This window comes from Mytilus californianus, unplaced genomic scaffold (assembly GCF_021869535.1).
Source record: "Mytilus californianus isolate M0D057914Y unplaced genomic scaffold, xbMytCali1.0.p SCAF_1, whole genome shotgun sequence".
Classification (NCBI taxonomy): Eukaryota; Metazoa; Mollusca; class Bivalvia; order Mytilida; family Mytilidae; genus Mytilus; species Mytilus californianus.
Window position 1 is genome coordinate 104,842,740 of NW_026262581.1, and position 24,522 is coordinate 104,867,261.

Genomic DNA, 24,522 nt, shown 5'->3' on the forward strand with positions numbered 1-24,522 from the left:
TCAGTCAGCACCTCATAAGGAACATTCATACCATGTTTGGTTTCATTCCATTCAGTGGTTCTCTAAAAGAAGACATTTGTATGTATTTCCCATAGGGTCCTATGTTAAACTAAGTCCCCCGCTGGCGGCCATCTTGGATTACGGATCGGCTTCAAAATAACAACACTCGGTCAGCACCTCATAAGAAACATTCATGCCATGTTTGGTTTCATTCCATTCAGTGGTTCTCTAAAAGAAGACATTTGTATGTATTTCCCATAGGGTCCTATGTTAAACTAAGTCCCCCGCTGGCGGCCATCTTGGATGATGGATCCGCTACAAAGTAACAACACTTGGTCAGCACCTCATTAGGAACATTCATGCCATGTTTGGTTTCATTCCATTCAGTGGTTCTCTAGAAAAAGTTCAAAATGTAAATAGTTTACGCCGACGCCGAACGACGCACGACGGATGCCAAGTGATGAGAAAAGCTCACTTGGCCCTTCGGGCCAGGTGAGCTAAAAAAGGTGTTAATTGTATTGTTTAATGAAAATGTGTGGTAAAATTGCGTCACATGTCACCTTAAGAATTTTTTTTACAACTTCGATAAAAATAATAGTTTTGAAGTGGGTACTTCACAATCACTTTAGAGGCACACCTATTTTAAGCATAATTAATGTCTCAACTCAACTTTTTTTATTAAAAAAGGCTCGGAAAAGGAAAACTATTGTTTTGAAGAAAGGGTTCAAAAGTAAGAATCTCTGACTTTATTTTTTGTACTTTAACAAGACAGGAAGTATCCAATAAAATGATTGAAGATGAACCCTGTGTTCCCAGAAGTCAAATTTTACAGTATCTATAAAAAAAGTTCAAGAAATTTTTGTTCTAATTGAGTGTTCATTTACTACAATGTAGGATATGAAATATATGTGTAGAATTATAATAAATGAGACAACAATGCTGCAAATTTATCTTTTTTGTAAGCAAGAATGAAAACAAGTTCTGAAACAAAAAAATGTTTATGTGAGTTGGCGAAAAAAAATTGAGAGTGGCGTAAAAAAATGGTTTGGTGAAAGGGTGGTAAAAAAAAAAGAAATTGACCCAGGGGAAACCCTGCAACTAAATAAAGCAGTATGTCAAGATCTCCTGATTTTCACAAAAATTCATTTAAGTAATGAATCCAATTCATTGAATCACACGCAAAAAAAAATATCTCATCTTCTATCAAAATGTAATAGACCTTGAAAATGCTAATGCAATATGCAGTCTTCAGAAATTCAAATGTTTATGTAGAAGACTCATGTGTAATACAAATTACTTGCTTCTAGTTAACAGCCTCCATGGTCTCGTGGTACATGTTGTATGGTTGCCTTGAGTGCTGGAGATTGTTGGTTAGAAACCCAACCTGGTCAAACCAGACTCTAAAATTGGTATTTGTTGCTTCTCCACTAAGCACAAGGCTTTATGGAGAAAGAGCAAAGACCGGTCTGCTTGGGAGTCAGAATAATGTGTCCTGGTAGCTATAGGGTGATATGTCTTCCTGCTGTGAACTACCTTGTGAACTAGCACGCTAAAAATCTGGCTCAGAGTGTTTGTCTAGTACAAAGCAGGGTTCAAATTCCTATTAACATGTTCTTGTCATGAATATGCATTTAATTTGCCACTGGACATTTGTCAGCCAGATATCCAATCATTAATACTTTAAGTATCATTTACCATAACATTAACAAATAAATAAAGAATGTGTCCATGGGACACAGATGATGTCCCTGCTTGCATATAACGTTATAAAGTGGCATAACTAGAGAACAGTACAAGTGACACTACCCATCTACTTGATCTGAGTTTTATGGTAATAAGTATTGTGTATAAGTTTCATAACATTTGGTTGAGGCAAACTTAAGTTAGAGAACGGAAACGAAAAATTCAGCAATTTTTCCATTTGTAAATGGGCATAACTCTAGAACAGTAAAAGTGACGCCACCCAAATTCAAACTTGATCTGTGTTTTGTGGTAATAAGCATTGTGTATTAGTTTCATAACATTTGGTTGAGGTAAACTAAAGTTAGAGAACAGAAACTTATTTTGGGACATGCGGATGAATGGACAGACGGACTGACAGACAGACAAGGGTAACACTTAATGCCCCTGTTAGCTGAGGCGGGGGGCATAAATAAAATAAGGGAAAATCTTTGTTTTGTGGCTTACTATAAGCCTGTAACTACCTATCTTGTACCAGTACATTTTATGTGCATGTATATGTAGCATTATATGGAGAAATTGTTTTTCTTGTCTCTATTCTCTTTGCTTATGATTGATTTATGCGACAAACTGTGACTAAATCAAAGTTCTAAAATTGGTATTTTCAAATGACAAATAAATGAATGTATATCTATTTCAGCAAACCTCTACATGTCTTTGTAAGTGTATGGATCCATAATTCATCATGTGATACTTTGAAACCTTAGTCTCTACATGTCTTTGTAAGTGAATGGATCTATAATACATCATGCGATACTTTGAAACCTTAGTCTTCCAAGGTTAAGAATAATTTAGCTTTCTGTATAGATTTATTTATTAATGTTTTTTTTTCATTTTAGCTATAATGTGTCTGAGCTGTAATCATGTAAATTAAGATGGTATACAGAAATCAATATCATAATATAAGTAAATAGCATATCATTACATCAACATTTAACTGTCATTTTAAGAAAAATAGAATCATTAAGGGTATGTTTGTCTAATGGTTTTCAAGGTTTTTTTTTCAAGACCATCTGCTTACTGATTCCAGTGCAATTAGGAAATCTACATTGCTACATCTTTTCATGTAATATCTGAGCTACAATAAGTCATTTCTAAAATATACCATATATGCCAGACACCTTATATTCTCATTAACTGGTCGAAAGTCAGGGATTTGATGAAAAACGAAGGTGGTATCCAGACAACAAGAATAAATATGGTATAGCCATATTTTCATGAACTCTCAGCATAAATAAAATGCTCCGCTGGGCGCAGCTTCATATGACCGCAGAGGTCGAACCCTGAACAGTTGGGGCAAGTATGGACACAACATTCAAGCTTGATACAGCACTGAATTTGGATTGTGAATAAATATTTGACACAGCATAGGTTTCTGACACAGAATGAATGTGGTCTAAGAACTTAAAAAAATTTAATTTACCTATTCAAACCATATCATTATTATTTGCTTTAATATAAATCAGAAATAACCAATATAAAATGGAAAATTTAAAAGAAAAAAAAGGAAAAAAATCCCCCCCCCTAATTTTTTGAACCCCCTTATGATTCATCACACCCAAACTCAATCCCAGCCTTCCCTTTGTGGTATGGTACCTTGCAGTACAATTTCAGAGAGATCCATACACTTGAACACAAGTTATTGTCTGGAAACTAGAAAAATGCTTGTTTTTTGGCCCCTTTATTCCTAAATGTTTAGGGCAAATACCCCCAAACTCGAACCCAGCTTTCCCTTTGTGATATGGAACCTTGTTTTACAATATCATAAAGATCCATACACTTACACACAAGTTATTGTCCTGAAACTAGAAAAATGCTTGTTTTTTGCCCCCTTTTTTGCCCCTAATTCCTAAAATTTGGAGGCAATTACCCCCAAAATCAATCCCAGCCTTCCCTTTGAGGTATGGTACCTTGCAGTACAATTTCAGAGAGATCCATACACTTGAACACAAGTACTTGTCTGGAAACTAGAAAAATGCTTATTTTTGGCCCCTTATTCCTAAACTTTTTGGGCAATTACCCCCAAACTCAATTCCAGCTTTCCCTTTGTGATATGGAACCTTGTAGTACAATTTCATAAAGATCCATTCACTTACACACAAGTTATTGTCATGAAACTAGAAAAATGCTTGTTTTTTGCCCCTTTTATGGCCCCTAATTCCTAAAATTTGGAGGCAATTACTCCTAAAAAAAATCCCAGCATTCCCTTTGTGATATGTAACCTTGTGGTACAATGTCAGAAAGATCCATACACTAACACACAAGTTATGTCTGGAAGTTACAAAAATGCTTATTTTTGGCCCCTTTTTGGCCCGTAATTCCTTAACTGTTGGTACCATAACCCCCAAAATCAATCCCAACCTTCCTTTTGTGGTATTGAACCTTATGGTAAAATTTCATAGAGATCCATTCACTGAAACTTAAATTAGAGTGTGAAAACCAATGTGTCTTTGGACGACGACAATGACGACGACACCTACGTCATACCAATAAAAATAGTCCAAAAGTTAACATTGTTTTAAATCATCATAGTTTTGTTGAGTAGAAACCTTCCTCCAACTTTGAGGATCCAGCAAAAAAAGAAGGAGTTATAACAGTTACAACAATGTGATGACAGACAGGTTGATGAACTAGTCTTAAACAATATACCTAAACAACTAGTGAACCATAGGAAGAAGTTGTTTCTCTTTTTAATTTAAACTGACATGGACAAGTGGTAAGACTTCAGAAATACTGTTGGAAATGCTGGCCATCTTTATATCTCTTTTGACAGATGAGAAAGGCAAAGTGACATACAAGAAGGTGACTTTTACTGCAGTCCCCCATTAGCTTGAGCCTTTTTGAATGAAAGTATTTTACAGCATAGAAGAATATATTCCTTAATTTTGGGGTTACTAAAATTAATCTAAAATAAAAAAAAAAAAATTGATATCATTTAAACATCTTTAACTGATATTCACATCATCAAGATTGACAATAAACAAACAAGAAATTTTGTTTTCTCATGTCTACCAATTGGAATAAATTTAAATCTTTCAATCCCAAAACATTCATGGATTAGGCATTTACACTGGATCCTGATAGAGTATAAATTATGTGACACAAAACTTAATCATATACACACAAATTAAAACAGGGAATGGCAAGGCTTTCATACAATGAAATTCCATAATAGAAGTGATGCTACTTTACAAATTATTCAGAAACATCTAATTTCCTATCTAAAAGCAACAAAGCTATGACTTTTTCCCAATTATCAAAATTGACATGACAAATATATCACATTGTATGACGTAATCACCAACAAACATCTTAAGCTGACAAATAATCAAATTAGCAACCATACCTTAATGTATCAATAATTCAATACCCATAGAATAAACATCTAGTCATAATGAAAAAAATATAGAATTGAATACAAATAAAATATTTGTCTCATAAACAACTGTCAGTTTATCAGTTATCTATTTGTCAAAACAGGACTAAAATTGTCAATAATCAATACACATTTCTGTATTAGGTAATTCTGTAAAACTTCACTAGAAACTGGAACACTTTTACATCATATTATAGGCTCTAGTCAATTTAGTTTATATCTACTATAAATCCAATCATTAATAGTGGCATGTTACACACACATTAGAAAATCTTCATTATAAATTTCTGCCTGTCAAAGAGAGACAAATTCTTCTTGAATACTTTTTTTCTGTACATTTGTCTCCCATTCAACTATTTAATCATTAGACACTTGTGTTAATTTTGACTTTATATATGTTTTGTGGTACCATTTTTTAAAAACAATACAACAACAAATGACAGCAAAATATTTATAATTCATAATTTTTTCAATTAACATCATGAAATGGTAAATTAGTATGAACAGAGACTGAATTTTATGTAATATATAATATAAAAGGAAGACTACTTTCTTATTTTCATGCGTCAATTTCTGATTTTTTTTATTATTTTGAGAATCAATCCGTGACTAGTTCAATCTTAACTGTTCAAATTTTTGTCAACAATCTGTTTAACCTTAACTGCTACTGAAAAGCAGCAGACATATATATATGCAAAATAAAAAATAAATGGGGAATGTGTACATGGGACACAAATGATGCCCCGGCTTGCACATCATATAAAGTTATAAAGGGACATAACTGAAGAACAGTAAAAGTGACGCTACCCAAATTTGTACTTGATTTGAGTTTTGTGGTAATAAGTATTGTATATAAGTTTCATAACATTTGGTTGAGGCAAACTTAAGTTGGAGAACGGAAACGAGGAAATCAGCAATTTTTCCATTTGTAAAGGGGCATAACTCTAGAACGGTAAAAGTGACACCACCAAAATTCAAACCTGATCTGTATTTTGTGGTAATAAGCATTGTGTATAAGTTTCATAATTTGGTTGAGGCAAACTTTAAGTTAGAGAAGGGAAACCAACTTTGGGACGTACGGACGGATGTAAGTACGTATGGATGGACAAGGGTAAAAGTATCAATGCCTAAAGTATTGTGAGATTTCATATATCAAATCAAATTCTCACATATGTCATATGAAATACAGATGGAATTTTATTTGGTTATCAAAATTTTGTCACCTGAGTTACCTTAGTCCATTTCCAAAATTTATGGCAGAATGACAATGTGCTAGCTTCATTAGACACATCTTTTTCTCTCCTTGCTAAACAATAGCATAATATGACACTTTTGTCATGATTAATTGGAAAATACTATCATTTAGTGGATATATTCACAAGTGATATAAACTGGTCTTTCTCCCATTAAATATCATATAAAAATCAACACACCAGTGACCTGCTTTTAACTGCAATTAAGAAGATTAAAAGACGGTGTCTATGTAACTAAACCTAACTTTTGGTAACCCTTCAAATGTTTAAAGGAATCAAGAAAAACTTTTCATTTTTATGTTAACATGTACTGCATCAATTGGTCTTTATTGATTCTGTAAAAAATAAATTCACACTGACTTACCGTGAGGTGGTTGTGGAGACGGACATCTTATTGGCAGAACTGGAGATGTATTCACAAGAGATTTTCTAACTCTGAAATATAATGACACAAATAACAAAATAATAAATTAAATTATGAGATTTAGTCATGAAACAATGACTCCTAGTGGCTGCAAATTCATTTCCTGAAAATCCATGTCTGCTCTACACAATCTATTTTTTTTTTCCAAAAAGGTAGACCACTACAAATAAAGTCCCACTGAGGCCTCTGGTGGTTGATGTAATCTGTTGCGTTGTCCAATATTTTTGGTAATGACTGTTATCTTTTTTTATGTATTATTGGTATGAGTTATATCAATGAAAACTGCACACCAAAGCAACTGCAAAACCAATGATTTGTATGGTTACAACATGTTAGTGTACTGTATATGGTTTTCCCATATCAACAGAAAACTTTATCATGTCAGTTTTTGGGGAAATTTAAACTTCATGTTTAAGTATTTTGTTTTGATTTAGGCAGTTTGATAACTGTAACTAAACATCAGTTCACTTCTGCAAAGAATTTGAAGAATCTCTATTGTTTCTGAATACATGTTTCAAGCACAAAATGGTTCCCATTAGAGAAGCATGAACTAGTGGAACAAGTCTTCAGATTGACAGCCAAATTTCCCCAAAATAATCGAATACCTGTAACAAGAGTGCACACACTGAAATGTCTCGCCTGTTTTACTGACCATTGATTTCATGTTGAAAGTCTTAAAGATAAAGGTTTTACTACAAGTATCACATAAACTTAACATTTTTAAAGATCCTTGACAATGAGGTCAACGTCAGATAAAAACTGTCACACAGACATGTACACCTAACAATTATTCCATACACCAAATCAAGTTGGCCCATTGCTTATGGTAATTGAAAAACAGACCAAAACACATAAACTTAATGTTAACCAATGAACCATGGAAATTAGGTCAAGGTCAGATGATACTGGCTAGACAGACATGTACACCTTACAATCATTCCATACTCCCAATCATAGTTGACCTATTGCTTTTAGTATTTGAAAAATAGACCAAAACATAGTCAAACGGTTGTCCCCATAAATACAAAAATACATCTACAAGAACATATGTTCAAACTTCACAAACCCACTGTTGTTTTTCAACTGTTTCAATTAATGTATTTCATTAGAGAACATACAAAGGATTTTTAGAATGACAGACGAGGAATCTGTTTTATCTGCTCAAAAATTGATCTGGGTCACAAATTGCTTTAAAAAATGGCTGACTTCGAACCCAACCAATATGGAGGATATTAACCATTGACATATATTTCATTAAACTTTATTAAGAAATGTAAGCTCTAGAGTGATAACAATGCCAGGTTACAATATTTGTGAAAAATCAATATAGAATGTTTACAATGTAGTTGCAATTACATGAAGGGGAAAAAGATTTTTTCTTAAATATCTAACAAGATTTAGATCAGCAGGAAGAGTGCTGTAACTTTGATATACAGCTACAATGTATTTAAAAAAATTTCTAATAAGTTCCAAATTCTGGAAAGATGAGAAACAATTCCATATAAGCAGGTCCACAACTTCAACATATGTGCAATCTTTCTGTGAAGGTTCAGGGATCTGGGTTGAAAACTGTAGGAGAAGTTGATTACACAAATTAGGTATCCATTTCCTCCCCCACCCCTGCTATCCCATCATGACCATACTATAAGCCAGTGTTAAGACTTTGTCCAACCTGGCCAAAAATAAGATATGCTGGGAACCACACATTTGATAATACATAAAGGCTCTAAAGAGCCTGTGTCGCTCACCTTGGTCTATATGCATATTCAACAACGGACACTCTCCAATATTGTAGACGAGAATAGAATTCATGACAGAAATCTCTTTTTAGCTGATCTTGTATAGCTGATCGTTTTGTCTGTTTAGTTTCTCTCTATCTTCTTTAGTTTTTGCTCAAAAGACAAAAGAAGGAAAAAAAAAATCCTCATTTAGGGGCAATCACTCTTATGAAGAGTGACAGTCTACAAACTATATCGGCAAAATTTGACTTGTTTGTAAATCTTGCCTTCCTGATCCTTTTTGCTATTTAAAGTTTCTATTTGTCTATTATAATTTCTATTATATAAGACAAAAAGCAAAAACATTGGTAAAAATTGTCATTAAAGGGCAATAACTCCAATAAGGAGTCATCAGAGAATTTCCTTCATGTCGTCTTATTAGTAGATCTTGTCTTGCTGATCATTTTTGCTTATTGAAGTTTCTATCTATCTATCATAATTTTTATGATATAAGGCAATAAACTGCTTCGCTGAGCGCAGCTGGATACGCCCGCAGAGGTCTAACCCTGAACAGTTGGGGCAAAAATGGACACAATATTCAAGCTTGATACAGGTCTGAATTTGGATTGTAATTAAATATTTGACATACATCTATTATAGGTTTCTGAATAAATGTAGTCAAAGAACTTGAAGTTGGTTATATGAATTGAATTTATATTCAATTAAAGATTTCTTGCTGTTGTGCAATACACTGTGCTGTTGCCCAATACTTAGTAAATCTGTTGTCAGACTAAAAACAAAAAAAATTATAAAATTCTAAAGGGAGCTTACATCAATAGATATAAACAGTTCACCAAAGTTTCATACTAATTGCTGAAAGCATTTTTGAGTTTTTGTCTGAAAACTGGAAAATCCCCCCTTTTTTAATGAATAAACCCCATAATTCGGAAATGTAAAATCTAAAATTTATAAATTTCTAAAGGGAGCTTACATCAATAGATATCAACAATTCATCAAAGTTTCATGAGAACTGCTGAAAGCATTTTTGAGTTATTGTCCGAAAACTGGAAAATCCCCCTTTTTTTCATGAATAAAACCCCATAACTCGGAAACGTAAAATCTAAAATTTATAAAAATCCTAAGGGAGCTCATGTCAATAGATATAAACAATTAACCAAAATTTCTTACAAGTTGGTGAAAGCATTCTTGAGTTATAGTCCGAAAACTGGAAAATCCCCCTTTTTTTAATGAATAAAACCCCATAACTCGGAAACGTAATATCTAAAATTTATAAAAAACGAAAGGGAGCTCATGTCAATAGATATAAACAATTAACCAAAATTTCTTGCAAGTTGGTGAAAGCATTCTTGAGTTATTGTCCGAAAACTGGAAAATCCCCCTTTTTTTAATGAATAAAACCCCATAACTCGGAAACGTAATATCTAAAATTTATAAAAAACGAAAGGGAGCTCACGTCAATAGATATAAACAATTCACCAAAGTTTTAAGCAAATTGGTTTAAGCATTTTTGAGTTAATGTCCGACATGTTGACGACGGACGGACGGACAGACGGACGGACAGACGGACAGACGGACGTACAACGGTATACCATAATACGTCCCGTAAACGGGCATATAAAAACGAAAAAAATTGGTAAAAATCGTCAGCAAAAGGCAATAACCCTTATAAGGAGTAGACTGACGTTTTCAACCATGCAGACTTATTTGAAGAACTTGTCTTGCTGATCATTTTTGCATTTTAAAGTTTCTCTCTATTTATTAAAGTTTTCATATTTTATAGTTTTGATAATCGGCATACATCAAATAAAATGCTGGGCGCAGCTTCATACGACCGCAGAGGTCGAACCCTGAACAGTTGGGGCAAGTATGGACACAACTTTCAAGCTTGATACAGCACTGAATTTGGATTGTGATTAAATATTTGACACAGCATAGGTTTCTGACACAGAATGAATGTGGTCTAAGAACTTAAAATTTTTTAATTTACCTATTCAAACCATATCATTATTATTTGCTTTTATATATAAATCAGAAATAACCAATTTAAAATGGAAAATTTTAAAGAAAAAAAAATCCCTCCCCCAAATTTTTTGAACCCCCTTATGATTCATCACCCCCAAACTCAATCCCAGCCTTCCCTTTGTGGTATGGTACCTTGCAGTACAATTTCAGAGAGATCCATACACTTGAACACAAGTTATTGTCTGGAAACTAGAAAAATGCTTGTTTTTAGGCCCCTTTTTGGCCCCAAATTCCTAAACGTTTAGGGCAATTACCCCCAAACTCAAACCAAGCTTTCCCTTTGTGATATGGAACCTTGTAGTACAATTTCATAAAGATCCATACACTTACACACAAGTTATTGTCCTGAAACTAGAAAAATGCTTGTTTTTGCCCCTTTTTGGCCCCGACTTCCTAAAATTTGGAGGCAATTACCCCCAAAATCAATCCCAGCCTTCCCTTTGAGGTATGGTACCTTGCAGTACAATTTCAGAGAGATCCATACACTTGAACACAAGTTATTGTCTGGAAACTAGAAAAATGCTTATTTTTGGCCTCTTTTTGGCCCTATTCCTATACGTTTTGGGCAATTACCCCAAAACTCAATTCCAGCTTTCCCTTTGTGATATGGAACCTTGTAGTACAATTTCAGAAAAGATCCATATACTTACACACAAGTTATTGTCATGAAACTAGAAAAATGCTTGTTTTTTTGCCCCTTTTTTTGCCCCTAATTCCTAAAATTTGGAGGCAATTACCCCCAAAATCAATCCCAGCATTCCCTTTGTGATATGGAACCTTGTGGTACAATGTCAGAGAGATCAATACACTAACACACAAGTTATGTCTGGAAGTTACAAAAATGCTTATTTTTGGCCCCTCATTCCTTAACTGTTGGTACCATAACCCCCAAAATCAATCCCAACCTTCCTTTTGTGGTATTGAACCTTATGGTAAAATTTCAAAGAGATCCATTCACTTAAACTAAAGTTAGAGTGCAAAAACCAATGTGTCTTCGGACGACGACGACATACTAATATACAACCGCAGTCGTATAAAAAGTGGTAAAATTTGTCATTTAAGGGCAATAACTTAACATTCTGAATTTTTGTGCCCCTGTCAGATTTTCTCTATTTATAACGGTTTTCAAAATAATGGAAAAAACTTGCATTTTACTCCTATGTTCTATTTTTAGCCATGTCGGCCATCTTGGTTGGCAGGTTGGGTCATCCGGCAGGGCTTCCAAAACGGTTGTATTTTCCGGACAAGTTTGATAAGATTATATAATAGACTTGTTGTGCCGAGGCTGAAACGGACATTTAAATATAGTTCAGTAAAAAAATTGAAGTTTATGCGATCTTTTTGACCTGACCCTTGGCCTTAAACAGCCACACAGTTCCGGTCATATAAGTGACATGATTAATAATAACTATCAAAACAAACCCTATTATAATACCCTCTCATTACAATCGTACAGAAGGACAAGGATAAAACTTAATGCCCCCTCCGCTACGGCAGGGGCATAAAAATACTGCACAGCACAACAGACCACATCAACCATAAACATCTGACTTCTCTCATAAAACAAATATACAAACAAAAACAAACAACAATACATGAACCAGATAGTCTGGCTTGGTACAGGCACAAAATGTAGTGAGGTAAAACCAGTTTAAGTGCACACAAAACCCTCCTCTTTTTTTTGTTTATTTAGTCCATGTTGTAAAACTAAACAAATATCAAATTTCTTAGCATTAAATGGTAAGAGATTGCTTTAATTTTGCAATGTGATTTAAAATTAAATATCAAATAGTATTTAGTTAAGAAACAGGTACATCTAGGCAAGTTATATATTTTTAATTTAAGTTATCTTCCTTTGTTCATGATTGTGCTTTTTTTCATTAAAACAGATATTTTGATGCACCATGCATCATAAAATTGAATTAAAACCGACAGTATTTGTGAAAGGCCAGAATTAAGAACTAAAATCGTCAGACGATCAATAAAGAAACATGTTCACTACATTAGTGAATCTATCATGCCTGAGGCCCTTACTGTTGATAAATGTCATAAATTTTTAATAAGTCATTTTCAATGTTAATTTTTTTAATGATTTTATAGTTCTGGTTCTGCCTGGAATAAAATGTACATGATTTATATTAGATGAAGAAATATATGAAGGTGTATAACTATATGAACATTTAATATTTCATTTCAATGAAGAAAAAAAAAAAGTTTTTATAAAATCATAGTGTATTGTTTTGTGTGTATAAATGTCATGTTGCCCATCAAGGGCCCTTAATTGAAACAATAAATATTCTTCTTCTAAACCTTATTCTTAATTCTATTAACAACAATTCAATAAAAGGTAGGGTGAGAAATACAGTATTTTTTTACACACAACATTATATTTACAGATACAATGCTCATACCGATTGTAAAATGTTTTAATAACTTTCACAATTGTGGAATCTGAAACCCTGTAAAAGTAATTTTTGTGTTAATAAAAGGTTACGTTTATTAAAGTCAGCTTCATTAGAACATATTCTAACAACTTGTACAAGTTGTGAAACGTACAAACCATAGTATGTGGCAAGAGGAACATAACTATCGAAAAAAGAAATTTTGTGGTGGATAAGTTGAAATTTGATCTTTAGTCAAATACTAGAGTTCCAATTATTCTTTTTTTATTTTAAATCAATAAAGTTTAGTCTAAAAATGGACAATTTTGACCAATAATATTAGCTTTATTAAGGATGTTTGCTAATTTTGTTGTTTCTTTGACTTTGTGTCAGATATTAGGAATCCTCTTGTTTTATCCATGTAGTGCCATGTAAATGTTTGCCCTCTAACCCCTACTTTTCTTTTCATAATTTTATTACATATAGTTTTAAAAAGTCATTTTTGAAAATCTTTCATATTTTTTCAAAGTTTTTGAAAGTTAAATGGAGAATGTTTCCCAGCTTGCAGATAACCTTATAAAGGGACATAATTCAACAACGGTAAGTGACACCACTTTTTTTTTGGTGTTAATATAATATAAGTGCTGACCCTGACAGGTCATAATGATAAAACAGGTATTGTATCCTTCTTTAATACAAAAACTGCATATAATTATTGCATGAGATGAAGAAATACAAAATAAAGAATCATAAAACAAAGTGATGCTACCAAAATTGTAACTTGATCTGAGTTTTGTGGTAATAAGCATTTTCATAACATTTGATTAATTCAAACTTAAGTTAGAGAACAGAAATGCAAAATTCAGCAATTTTCCATTTGTAAAGGGCCATAACTCTAGAACGGTAAAAGTGACACCACCAAAATTCAAACTTGATGTTCAGTAGTTGTCATTTGTTGATGTGGTTCATAAGTGTTTCGCGTTTCTCGTTTTTTATATAGATTAGACCGTTGGTTTTCCCGTTTGAATGGTTTTACACTAGTCATTTATGGGGCTCTTTATAGCTTGCTGTTTGGTGTGAGCCAAGACTGTGTTGAAGACCGTACTTTGACCTATAATGGTTTACTTTTACAAATTGAGACTTGGATGGAGTGTTGTCTCATTGGCACTCATACCACATCTTCTTATATCTATTGATCTGTGTTTTGTGGTAATAAGCATTGAGTATAAGTTTCATAATATTTGGTAAAGGCAAACTAAAGTTAGAGAACAGAAACCAATTTTGGACGTGTGTACAGACGTCAGACGTAGACGGACAGACAGACAAGGTAACACTTTATGCCCCCTCCTCTGCAGCTGGGGCATAAAAAAATGTGCCGATGTTAAATGTATGAGAAATCTAGAGAGAATCATTTCCTGTCAACTCTTCAATGGCTTATATCTAGAAAACAAGGAAGAAGACACTTCATTTTTTCTGTTTTTATAGTTGCGTTATTTAGATACTATCAATTTATAACAGTCTTGTAAAAAGCTTGTTATTTTAATACAGAGAAGCAAACATCCTTAAGCTTAATTTCTTTTGATAAACACATTTAGTTTGTCTAATTAAATCAGAATTCAAACTTAAATAATAAATTGCAGGATAAAAACAATATATGTACAATGTCAAAATTGTTTAAATTTTTTGTATTCACTACGAAACAAAAGAGAATTTATGTACATGTAAATAAAGTATACAAGTGTAATTAATCTATTCTTTTTTTAACAGTTCTCAGTGCAATAGTCACATATGACACTCAAAATAATTTTGAACAGCATAAAATGTTACTTCTGTGGATTCATTTATTTTCGTTGGTACCAATTTTCTGGATTGAGGAAAAAAGGAATTTTCATAAGTTTGTGGTTTTGTTAAAGTCTGCAGACAATCCTAAAGATAATCGGCACTTCGTTGAACATCAAAATGCATGGTTTATCTTTACCCGTTGAACATCTAAAGTCATGGTTTATCTTTACCCGTTGAACATCTAAAGTCATGGTTTATCTTTACCCGTTGAACATCTAGTCATGGTTTATCTTTACCCGTTGAACATCTAAAGTCATGGTTTATCTTTACCCGTTGAACATCAAAAGTCATTGTTTATCTTTACCCGTTGAACATCTAAAGTCATGGTTTATCATTATCCGTTGAACATCTAAAGTCATGGTTTATCTTTACCCATGAAATCCACAAAAATTGGTACCCCACAAATATTTATGAGTCCACAGTATCTTATACTCATATATCAACAAGAATGCAAAATGAAAAGTCCAAACACAAGACTCCTACACATGAGTCAACCATGTGAGCACCATACTAACATTAATACTTACTTCCCTCTCTTGGTTAACATGTTGTACTCTTTCTGTAAAACAAAAGGAAACTTGTTAGAAGACTAAATATACTAACGTAAATATTGATCAAAAACAATCATGAAGATCAATCCTTAAAACAAAAGTAAGAATAAATACTGAATTATTCTACAAAAGAGAATGTAGACATTATGGATTAATGAACATTTTTCTTGGCAGTAAATCAAAAATTTTCTAAGCTTTATTTTTCACCTTTTAAATAAAGGATTTTAACAGCAACAAAAAGTAAAATACTGTACAAAGAATTGACAACAATTGAACCATCTAAGCTAGTATGATTTTGAAGTTATCTCTCTTTACACGAACATAACAAGTATAAAGATTTAAAAATAGTTTATGTGATTTGCTATCACTAGTATGAAGTTCTATCTATTGTTTTGTTATCACCATCCACACAAAAAATTAATGTTTCTAGACCCCCATATAAACACTATAACATACTATTCCAGCTGTTAATGAAGGAGCAGATTGACCAAGCACTGTATTCTTCATTTTCATCAGGTTTGTTGGTTCTAGCAGGGCATTCAAGTCTACAAACAAATATTTATATCAATTCATATACTATACAACACATGAACACATAATTAATTAAGTTTCTGTTTGGCTATATGCATTTCACCCAATACTGACCAGTGTGATAAATTTGATAACTACATGTTGATTAAACTTGTTATGTTTTTCCCTGTAATCATAAACTAAAATTTTCTATGCATTTCATCCGATTCTGACCTGTTTGGTAATTTTTGATAAACTACCTGTTGATTAAATTTGTTTGTTCCTGCAATAATAAGCTATTGTTTTCATACTTTGTATGCATTTCACCTTGTTCTTATCAGTTTGGTAAATATAGATTCCTCCACTGAATTAAGTGATGCAATATTTCTCCACTCAAGACAGTTAAATTATCAAATTCAAGATGACGGTTATTTCAGTACATCCTTTGCACATGTAACATTAAAAATCTATTCAATGACATACATGGGAAATCAGGAAAATTTGAAGAGAATACCTAAGTAATGATTTCTGTTATTATTAACCTACATAAGATCTAGCCTAGACTAGCTTTAAATCAGATGAAATAGACATTGGCTTATCAAAATCTAGAATTGCTTGTCAGTCATATTCAACAACAAACAATCAAGCAACGAAGAACCTTTCATACATTTTTCTTAATATGATATGTTCCAAGGTGATCTCATGCCACAATGGACCTTCCATAATATGATATGTTCCAAGGTGATCTCATGCCACAATGGACCTTCCATAATATGATTTGTTCCAAGGTGATCTCATGCCACAATGGACCTTCCATACATGTTTTTACGTAGTTGATTTATAACAAACATTTCTAAAATGCCCTGTTGATAAATTAAGTAAATTATTTAGAAATAAATGGGGAATGTGTCCATGGGACACAGATGATGCCCCCGCTTGCATACAACGTTATAAAGGGACATAACTCAAGAACTGTAAAAGTGACGCTACCCACATTTGTACTAGAACTATGGTTCCAACTCCCAGGCAAAGTTGACCATAGATGAATTTGGCTAATCATTGTAGGTCTCTCTTGGTCATATAGCTTCTAACTTACATACATATTTCAACATCCCTAACCTCGCTTTCATATGTTCAGGTTTGAGCATTCCTGATGAACGCAAATCAAGAAAAGTGCTTTAGAGGCATGAGATTTATAAACGGTTATTTTCATTGAAGAAGAAAAACTGGATGTCAGATCAAGTCTGAACAGAAAATATTATTCAACTAATAAATAAGCCTTTATCAACTAATTATTACTTGTGGCACAAATATTTGATTCAGTTTTTTGGGGCATTTAGACATATCAAGATATCATGTCTTCAAAGAATATAGATAATTGGCTGGTTTTCAAGAAGGTAATGCCAAAACCAAGAAAAAATAATCTTAAAATTGAGATATTTTTTTTTTTATAATGAAATAAGTATCAAAATTTGTCATGTTAAACATACCCCACTCATTATTCAAAGTATATGTAAATAGGAAGTAGGTTTCAGACTGATTTGGAAGTATGCACATGTTACAATCCATCAGTGCCAAGCTGCTGACCAAATATGAAGTTATTTTGTTCAGTATTTTTTAAAAGTTGGTCAGCATAATGAAAAATAAATGGAGAATGTGTCCATGGGACACAGATGATGGCCCCACTTGCATATAACATTATACACGGACATAAATCAAGAACGGTAAAAGTGACGCCACCCAAATTCGAATTTAATCTGAGTTTTGTGGTAATAAGCATTGTGTATAAGTTTCATAATATTTGGTTGAGGCAAACTAAAGTTTGAGAACGGAAACAATGGATTTTTCCATTTGTAAAGTGGCATAACTCTAGGATGGTAAAAGTGACGTCACCCAAATTCAAACTTGATCTGTTTTGTGGTAATAAGCTTAAGCAATGTGCATAAGTTTCATAACACTTGGTTGAGGCAAACTAAAGCTAAAGAACTGAAACTAATTTTGGGATGTACGGACAGACTTACAGACGGGCAAGTGTAACATTTAATGCCCCTTCCGCTGCGGCTGGGGCTTAATTAAAAGTATAGATAAATAGAAAGTAGGTTCCTGACAGATCCAAAATGTGCTCACACAACTCACCAGTGCAAGCTGTTGACCAAATATGAAGTTTAGTAGTACATGAACCTGAGAAAAATGTGACAGAAATATTTGTCAGAGGAATTGACCGAGGTATGATTAGGTTAATGCAATAAAGCGCCCTCCTACAGCGGAGGTAAATTATAATATCAAATGAATTCACATAAGTAAAAAGCAATTACTTTCACAGAGTTTTTATTACACAAAATTTCAAGGGCCCAACCTTTGGTTGTAATGTTTTAATTCCTGCGTTTTTCTTGTCCCTGATCATGATCTCATTATCTATTTTAATATTAAAGATCAAATTAAAGTGAAGGGATATATTTCCAAAATCAAATCAATACACCATTCTGGAAAGTTTCTCACAATAAGAACACGCTTTTCATGATAGTCTTTACTTGTGTTATAACCTTTGACCCTGTAATAGGAAAATTTATATTTTCTACGATTTCTTTTAAAAAAAATACCATTATGTCTACCAGTTTTAGATTTGCAATCAAGTTGAACAAGGATCCTGAGAAACACATCAACCAAACTGATAACTCTTTTAGTGAAAATTAAATGATAACAGATTTGAAAACATGAAGTCTTCCAAGTCTTGTTCATCGACAAGATATGTGACTGCATTGTTAGACAACATATAAGGCTAATTTTTTACTTATTCTTCTACCAAGGGAGTAAGTTTAACAGCCAGTTAAATTATTGATAATGTCATTACTTGAACTGATGGTTCTATAGACATCAGAATAGATAGAAGCACTTGTCTAATCAGGTCAGTATTGATCTGACCACGAATGTGTCTTGGGAAATAATGAATCAAATCACTGTGTTAAGTGCTTGTTATTCTCCATTGCAAAACACAATTTGTTTAAAAGAGATCTCTTTACACTACACTATACTGTAAGAAACTGTTCTGCTTTTGATTCAAGTTTTCAGTCAGTAATAATTTAGACCTGCTCACATGGTACAGACAAAATCTTTCATAGAACAACACAGAGAGAAGTATGTGAGGATTCCTTAAAATCCAAAAAAATGAAAATGCATTTAGAAATCATGAAAATTACTAGCAGGCCAAAATAAAATATGACAGCAAAGAGAAGAGAGATACTAATAGACATGATAGATGACACTAGATTATCAACCTTAAAAATCCATCATCTTTCATTCACCCTTTCTAACTGTTGAACATATAAGAATACAGGTCATATTGTTTCATTATGCATAAGACAAAATATAAAGCAGGTTTCCCCAAAATACAGAATAACATATTCTCCTTTAAACAACCTACATTATAAACTGTCAAGGTTAACTAATCACCATACTGCTTCTCACCTTTAACTCATGTGAAGCAGAGGATTAATAATTGAAGCTTTTAATACAGAAATATTAATAACTGTTTAATAATTGCAGTCATAAATCAGGTTTTACTACTGTTGATACCCACATAGGAATATATAGCCTTAGACTAAGAGTGAAAGCTAGGCATGTGACTAGAATAAACTGTGTCAACATATCTTTATTATATACCAGGCTGGTTATCATAAAAGCGATATGCTTAGCACTTTAGCAGTGAATGGGTATCTCATAATATTACATGTTTAGGCAGCATAATATTGATGGTACAGTGTGACCAAAATATTAGCAAAACTGGATCAAATCAAAAACTTGTTAAACAGAAATAATCACTGTATAAAAATCTTGTTTTACGTCTTGTTGACTTATATAAAACTTTCAAACAGCCAAAAGTTTAGAACAATGGTCACTGATTAATTTTAAAACAATTTAGCCTCACCAATCAGCTGGCAAAACCAGCTAGGTACTAAAAAATGTAATACATAGTGCAGATACTGGTTCCCAGATACCTGCTTCAGATCATACACTTTCTGCACCATCTGCATTTCTGGTTCCTACGGATACCTTATTAAAGCAGTGTATGAAATTGCTTAGAAATTCTTATCATGTTCTATGGCAAGATTCCAGTTTTAAAACAGTGCACATTTATTTTTGATCAAGATTGATAAAAGAACAGAGTTCCAATGTCCCCCACATGGCACATATTTTATCTATCCAAGGTACAAGGGCAATAACTAAAAAAAGCACTTTTTTTTGTTCTTTAAAACTTTTTATTAATATCTTAAGAGAAATGAAGGCTTCAGAGCAAATGCAATGTGATTTCCATTATAATTTACATTTCCAAAGGGCATAACTCGTTAAAAATATTTGATCAGAACTTATTTTTGAAAGAGTCAAAAACATTGCTGATATAAACCTATGATATAAGTTTCATAAAATTCTGGCAAGAATTGAATACATGAGAGCGATAACATTGCAATTTTTCATATAAATCAATATTTTCAAGGGCATAACTCTTTTAAAAATAATTGATCGGCACTGATTTTTTAACTCTTCAAGTATATTAATGATATAAACCTATAACACAATTTCATAAAAATCTGGCAAGAATTAATGTACACATTAAAGCACTCATAAGGCAATTTTCCATAATTAATATTTCCAAGGTGCATAACTCTTTTAAAAATTATTGATTGGCACTGATTTTCAAATTCGTCCAAGACATTGCTAATATAAACCTATGATTTAAGTTTCATAAAAATCTGGCAAGAATTGAACACATGAGAGCCCTAATGATGCAATTTACCATAAAATTAGTGTTTCCAAAGGGTATAACTCTTTTAAAAGTAATTGATCGGCACTGATTTTCGAACTCGTCCAAAACATTGCTAATATAAACCTATGATATAAGTTTCATAAAAATCTGTCAAGATTTGTACAAATGAGAGCGCTAACGATGCAATTTTCAATATAATTAATGTTTCCAAGGGGCATAACTCTTTTAAAAATAATTGATTGGCACTGATTTTCGAAATTTTCCAAGACATTGCTGATATAAACCTATGATATAAGTTTCATAAAAATCTGGCTTACAAGACCGGATGGACGGACGAACAGACAGACGCCTCATATTTCCATGTCCCCCACAACGTGTTACATGGGGGACAAAAATAAGTATGCTCGATTGCAGTTTCCAACTCTGGATTCTGAAGATACCAGACTGACAACATACTTAAAATACAATGACTAATCAGCACTAACTACGGCATATCTACTACTGGATCCAGTTGATACCAGATGGACAGGAGTACACATGTATACCAATACTTACTATGTCCTATTGTACTACTACTACTACTGGATCCTGCAGAAACCAGATTGTTTGGAACACTTATTGGAGAACTTGGCAAAGTTAGACTTTCTCTTCTACGCTGCCGTACATCTTCTGACAGCGTCCTTTGCAGTCGTCTTATACCCCCAGGATTACAGAAGGGAATGTCCTCCTGTGATCGTCTATAGCTAGCACTAGGAGATAATGGCGGTCCGGGTGAATGGGGTGCTCCTCCATCAGACTGAAAATAAGGATGAGGATTTTAATATAAAGAAATTCTTAATAATTATTTTCTTGCCAAAAGACAATAAATAAATGAGGTTTCTGTTCTTGATCACACTTGTAACTACTATGTTTTATTTCATCATTTTACTACAGGAATGTAATTTAAGTAATAAATGAATGTCTAGAGGCAAACAAGTTTATATCACTATAAAATACTTAAATCAGTACATGCTTCAACATGATGTACTATTTTACTTTTTTATTTATACATATATATTTAAAACTGTTTACTAATTGCTTTTAATTTAATTGACAATGGTATTTATATACATTGTACAAATACAAAGTCTGATGCATAACTGACAAACTAAAATATTATGCATGACACACAGTACAGCTTTGTTCTGTATCTGAAGAAAAAAAATACTTCAAATCTCATGAAACATGTTGACCTGATTAGGCTGAATAATCTATTTTTATATTCCACTCACTATGATCACTCAACTTGAAAAGCAGAGTGAATCAAATAAAAAACTGCTTGTTTTTCTTAAAAAAAACAACAGGGGATCATTTTGTAAGATATGCTTGATAAAATCAAAGTACCATAAAATGGTTCAATGACTCGAGCTCTTGTTTATTTTGTTGTTATTCTCAGTTTGATAGTTTGGCACTATTTTATTAGACCTACCAGTCAAAATACATTTCTATTATGTCCAGTGCAACTAGTCAATTGTAATTCTTGTTGATTCAGGTAGTCAACAGACTATTTAACTATAAATCTAATTGCAACATTTTTTCAAAAAGAAGAAAAATCTTTGCAATTGACTTGTGTAAAATTTGCACATTAAAATGTATCAGGTACGCAATCAACTGTATTGTCATTTCTTTCTGTTTGATGAATATTTTTAAACAGACAAATTAGCCCTGCATTGTTATTTCAAAGCTTTACTTAAAACATATTCCCAGAAAAATTATCTGAAACACCCCTCCGCTTTTATATGTAATTATAATTGTATGCATATATGTACATGTACTTGTAAGGGTTTGTACAGGAAGACATTTTCTATTTTCGAATGACATTTTCTATTGATTTTGGTTTTTAACAATCACACTATGACTATTTATCAATACTGTCAATACTAAACACGCATGAAGGAATATTTCTACATGGAAAATCAACACCAAATCAATGTCTGAATTGAAAAACCCAATTCAATCTTCAAACAGCCATTCAACCCAGATCAACAAGTTTCAATATCCAGACAGACTTGTGTTTGTCCTGTTTAAAAAACAATTACCTAGGTGATATATGCATGTATAAAATCTATTGAGGATTTTAGAGTTCCTGCTTACGTCAAAGCTTTCAAACAGGTTTACTTAAGTTAAACAAACATTCCTAGCTTCAATGCAGCCAATAATTTAATTAATTCTGTAGATAAAATGAGGTTCTAAACACATACTTTAGTACATGTAAACCAAATAGAGGTCTTGAAAAATGTAAGAAAAAAGAAACTTTTTTTATTATCCCTTCAAAATATATATCTATTATGAGATAACATATTAAGGCATTCCTTTAGTTTAGATATAAATAATAATTTTCAAACACAAAAAATCTGAAAAGCTCTTCCAAACAATTAGAGCTACAAAAAGTTTAGTATGGAATAATTAAGACAAATATGATCCTTGCGTTAGTCTTACTACACTCCTTCTTAGTTCTTGCTAGATTCTGTCAAATTATCCTTTAAAAATACTGGTGACATATGTTCTCGATTTGCCACTTCATGAAGTTAATAAGATACGATTGACATTCAAGTATAAATGCAGTTCTAGCATAGAACTTATCAACATGCATGTCTGACTGAGAATAGCATGATCTGACAAAATATGTTATTTCAAAATATAAATCTGAAAAAATTTTAATTCCATACATCTCGATGGAAACTAAATTCAGACAGACACTTAAGATTAACAGAAAGCTGCAATTAAATATGAAAGCAGTAAAATATCTGTATAAATCCCATATAGAGGTTGCCTTCAAATTATAAAGTTCCAAAATAACTCTACTAACATGACTAAAAGAATGGAACTGTAATTCACTTTCAAATTATAAAGGTAAATAGTACTTATATCGTATAATCAATGGGACAAAATGCATTAGCTATAGACAAGAAGACTAGTATCTATTCACTGTCTATAATTTATTTCTACGTTTGTCCACATCTAAATGGTAAAAAAATGTTCAGAGTCTGGCTCTCTCAATGTGTGGACATTACTGCAAGCAAGAATTCCATCAATTACCATTGAGTATCTTGCAAGTCTATTGACAGTCATTTTCTTTGCATGCTAATCCTTTTTATATTCAGTAGTTATAGGTTTTCTATTAAAACTTTTGTAATGAATACCTTAAATCAATACACTAACTGAAGCATCCATAATTGGTTTTTATTCCTCAGATACTGTATGTAGCAATCTTTGGCTTATTTAACTACCATGTTTTGTCTGTGACATTCAAACCTGAGGCTGAGTGTCAACAAACCTAAACAATCAACATTGTTGTATATTAAACAATACTTATAATCAATGTCTTCAGTTAAATTGGTTCTAGGTACATGTAATACTCAACAGGTAGAACAAGACAGGAGATCCTGATGTTTACCATTTCAATAAGGGATGCCAAGTAATTACATAAGATTTAATCCTAAGTAAGTCTTATGAGTTTCATACAGAACAGTCCAACAATGATATTTTAGGACAATAAAATTATGTCAAAACTTACCATTTTAAGACCAATTGCAAGAATACAGGAACGTTAAGTCAAGAATAATCGGTGGCTTTTTATGGGAAATACTCTAGTAGGTAATAAGAATCAGTCTGGATTATGAAAAAGTCTTTTGGTAATATATCGAATTGGCAAAAGGTCTGGAAAATAGATTCAGTATGCAAAGAACTTTCTAGATTTTACTTTTTGTTACTATCAAAGCCAGATAAAGACTAGTATTTTCATGATTAACATGAATCATTAATTCATGATTTGCCTCTTACCTAATTATATAAAAATCCACTAAATTATAAATTATAAATAGTACATGTGAGATATGTTATTATTAACAAAAGAATTTTAAGGCTCAGTATAATTATAAAT

The 24,522-nt window shown here is 32.4% G+C and overlaps 1 protein-coding gene and 1 long non-coding RNA gene across 5 annotated transcripts in view; one reads left to right on the forward strand and one right to left on the reverse strand.

The window, feature by feature from the left end:
* Positions 1–24,522, reverse strand: part of LOC127728590 (microtubule-associated serine/threonine-protein kinase 3-like) — a 110,189-nt gene that overhangs the window by 53,297 nt on the left and 32,370 nt on the right. For all 4 annotated transcript variants that reach the window (XM_052236135.1, XM_052236116.1, XM_052236125.1 and 1 more), the window contains 4 exons: positions 21,156–21,396; positions 15,785–15,873; positions 15,305–15,336; positions 6,734–6,804 (listed from right to left, as the gene is read on the reverse strand). In XM_052236135.1, coding sequence (XP_052092095.1) covers positions 6,734–6,804; positions 15,305–15,336; positions 15,785–15,873; positions 21,156–21,396 — 433 coding nt within the window. The remainder of the gene's footprint in view (positions 1–6,733; positions 6,805–15,304; positions 15,337–15,784; positions 15,874–21,155; positions 21,397–24,522) is intronic.
* LOC127728875 (uncharacterized) lies at positions 1,841–11,191 on the forward strand. The gene is made up of 2 exons (XR_007994400.1): positions 1,841–3,111; positions 10,468–11,191. It is a non-coding gene; the product is annotated as an uncharacterized LOC127728875 (long non-coding RNA).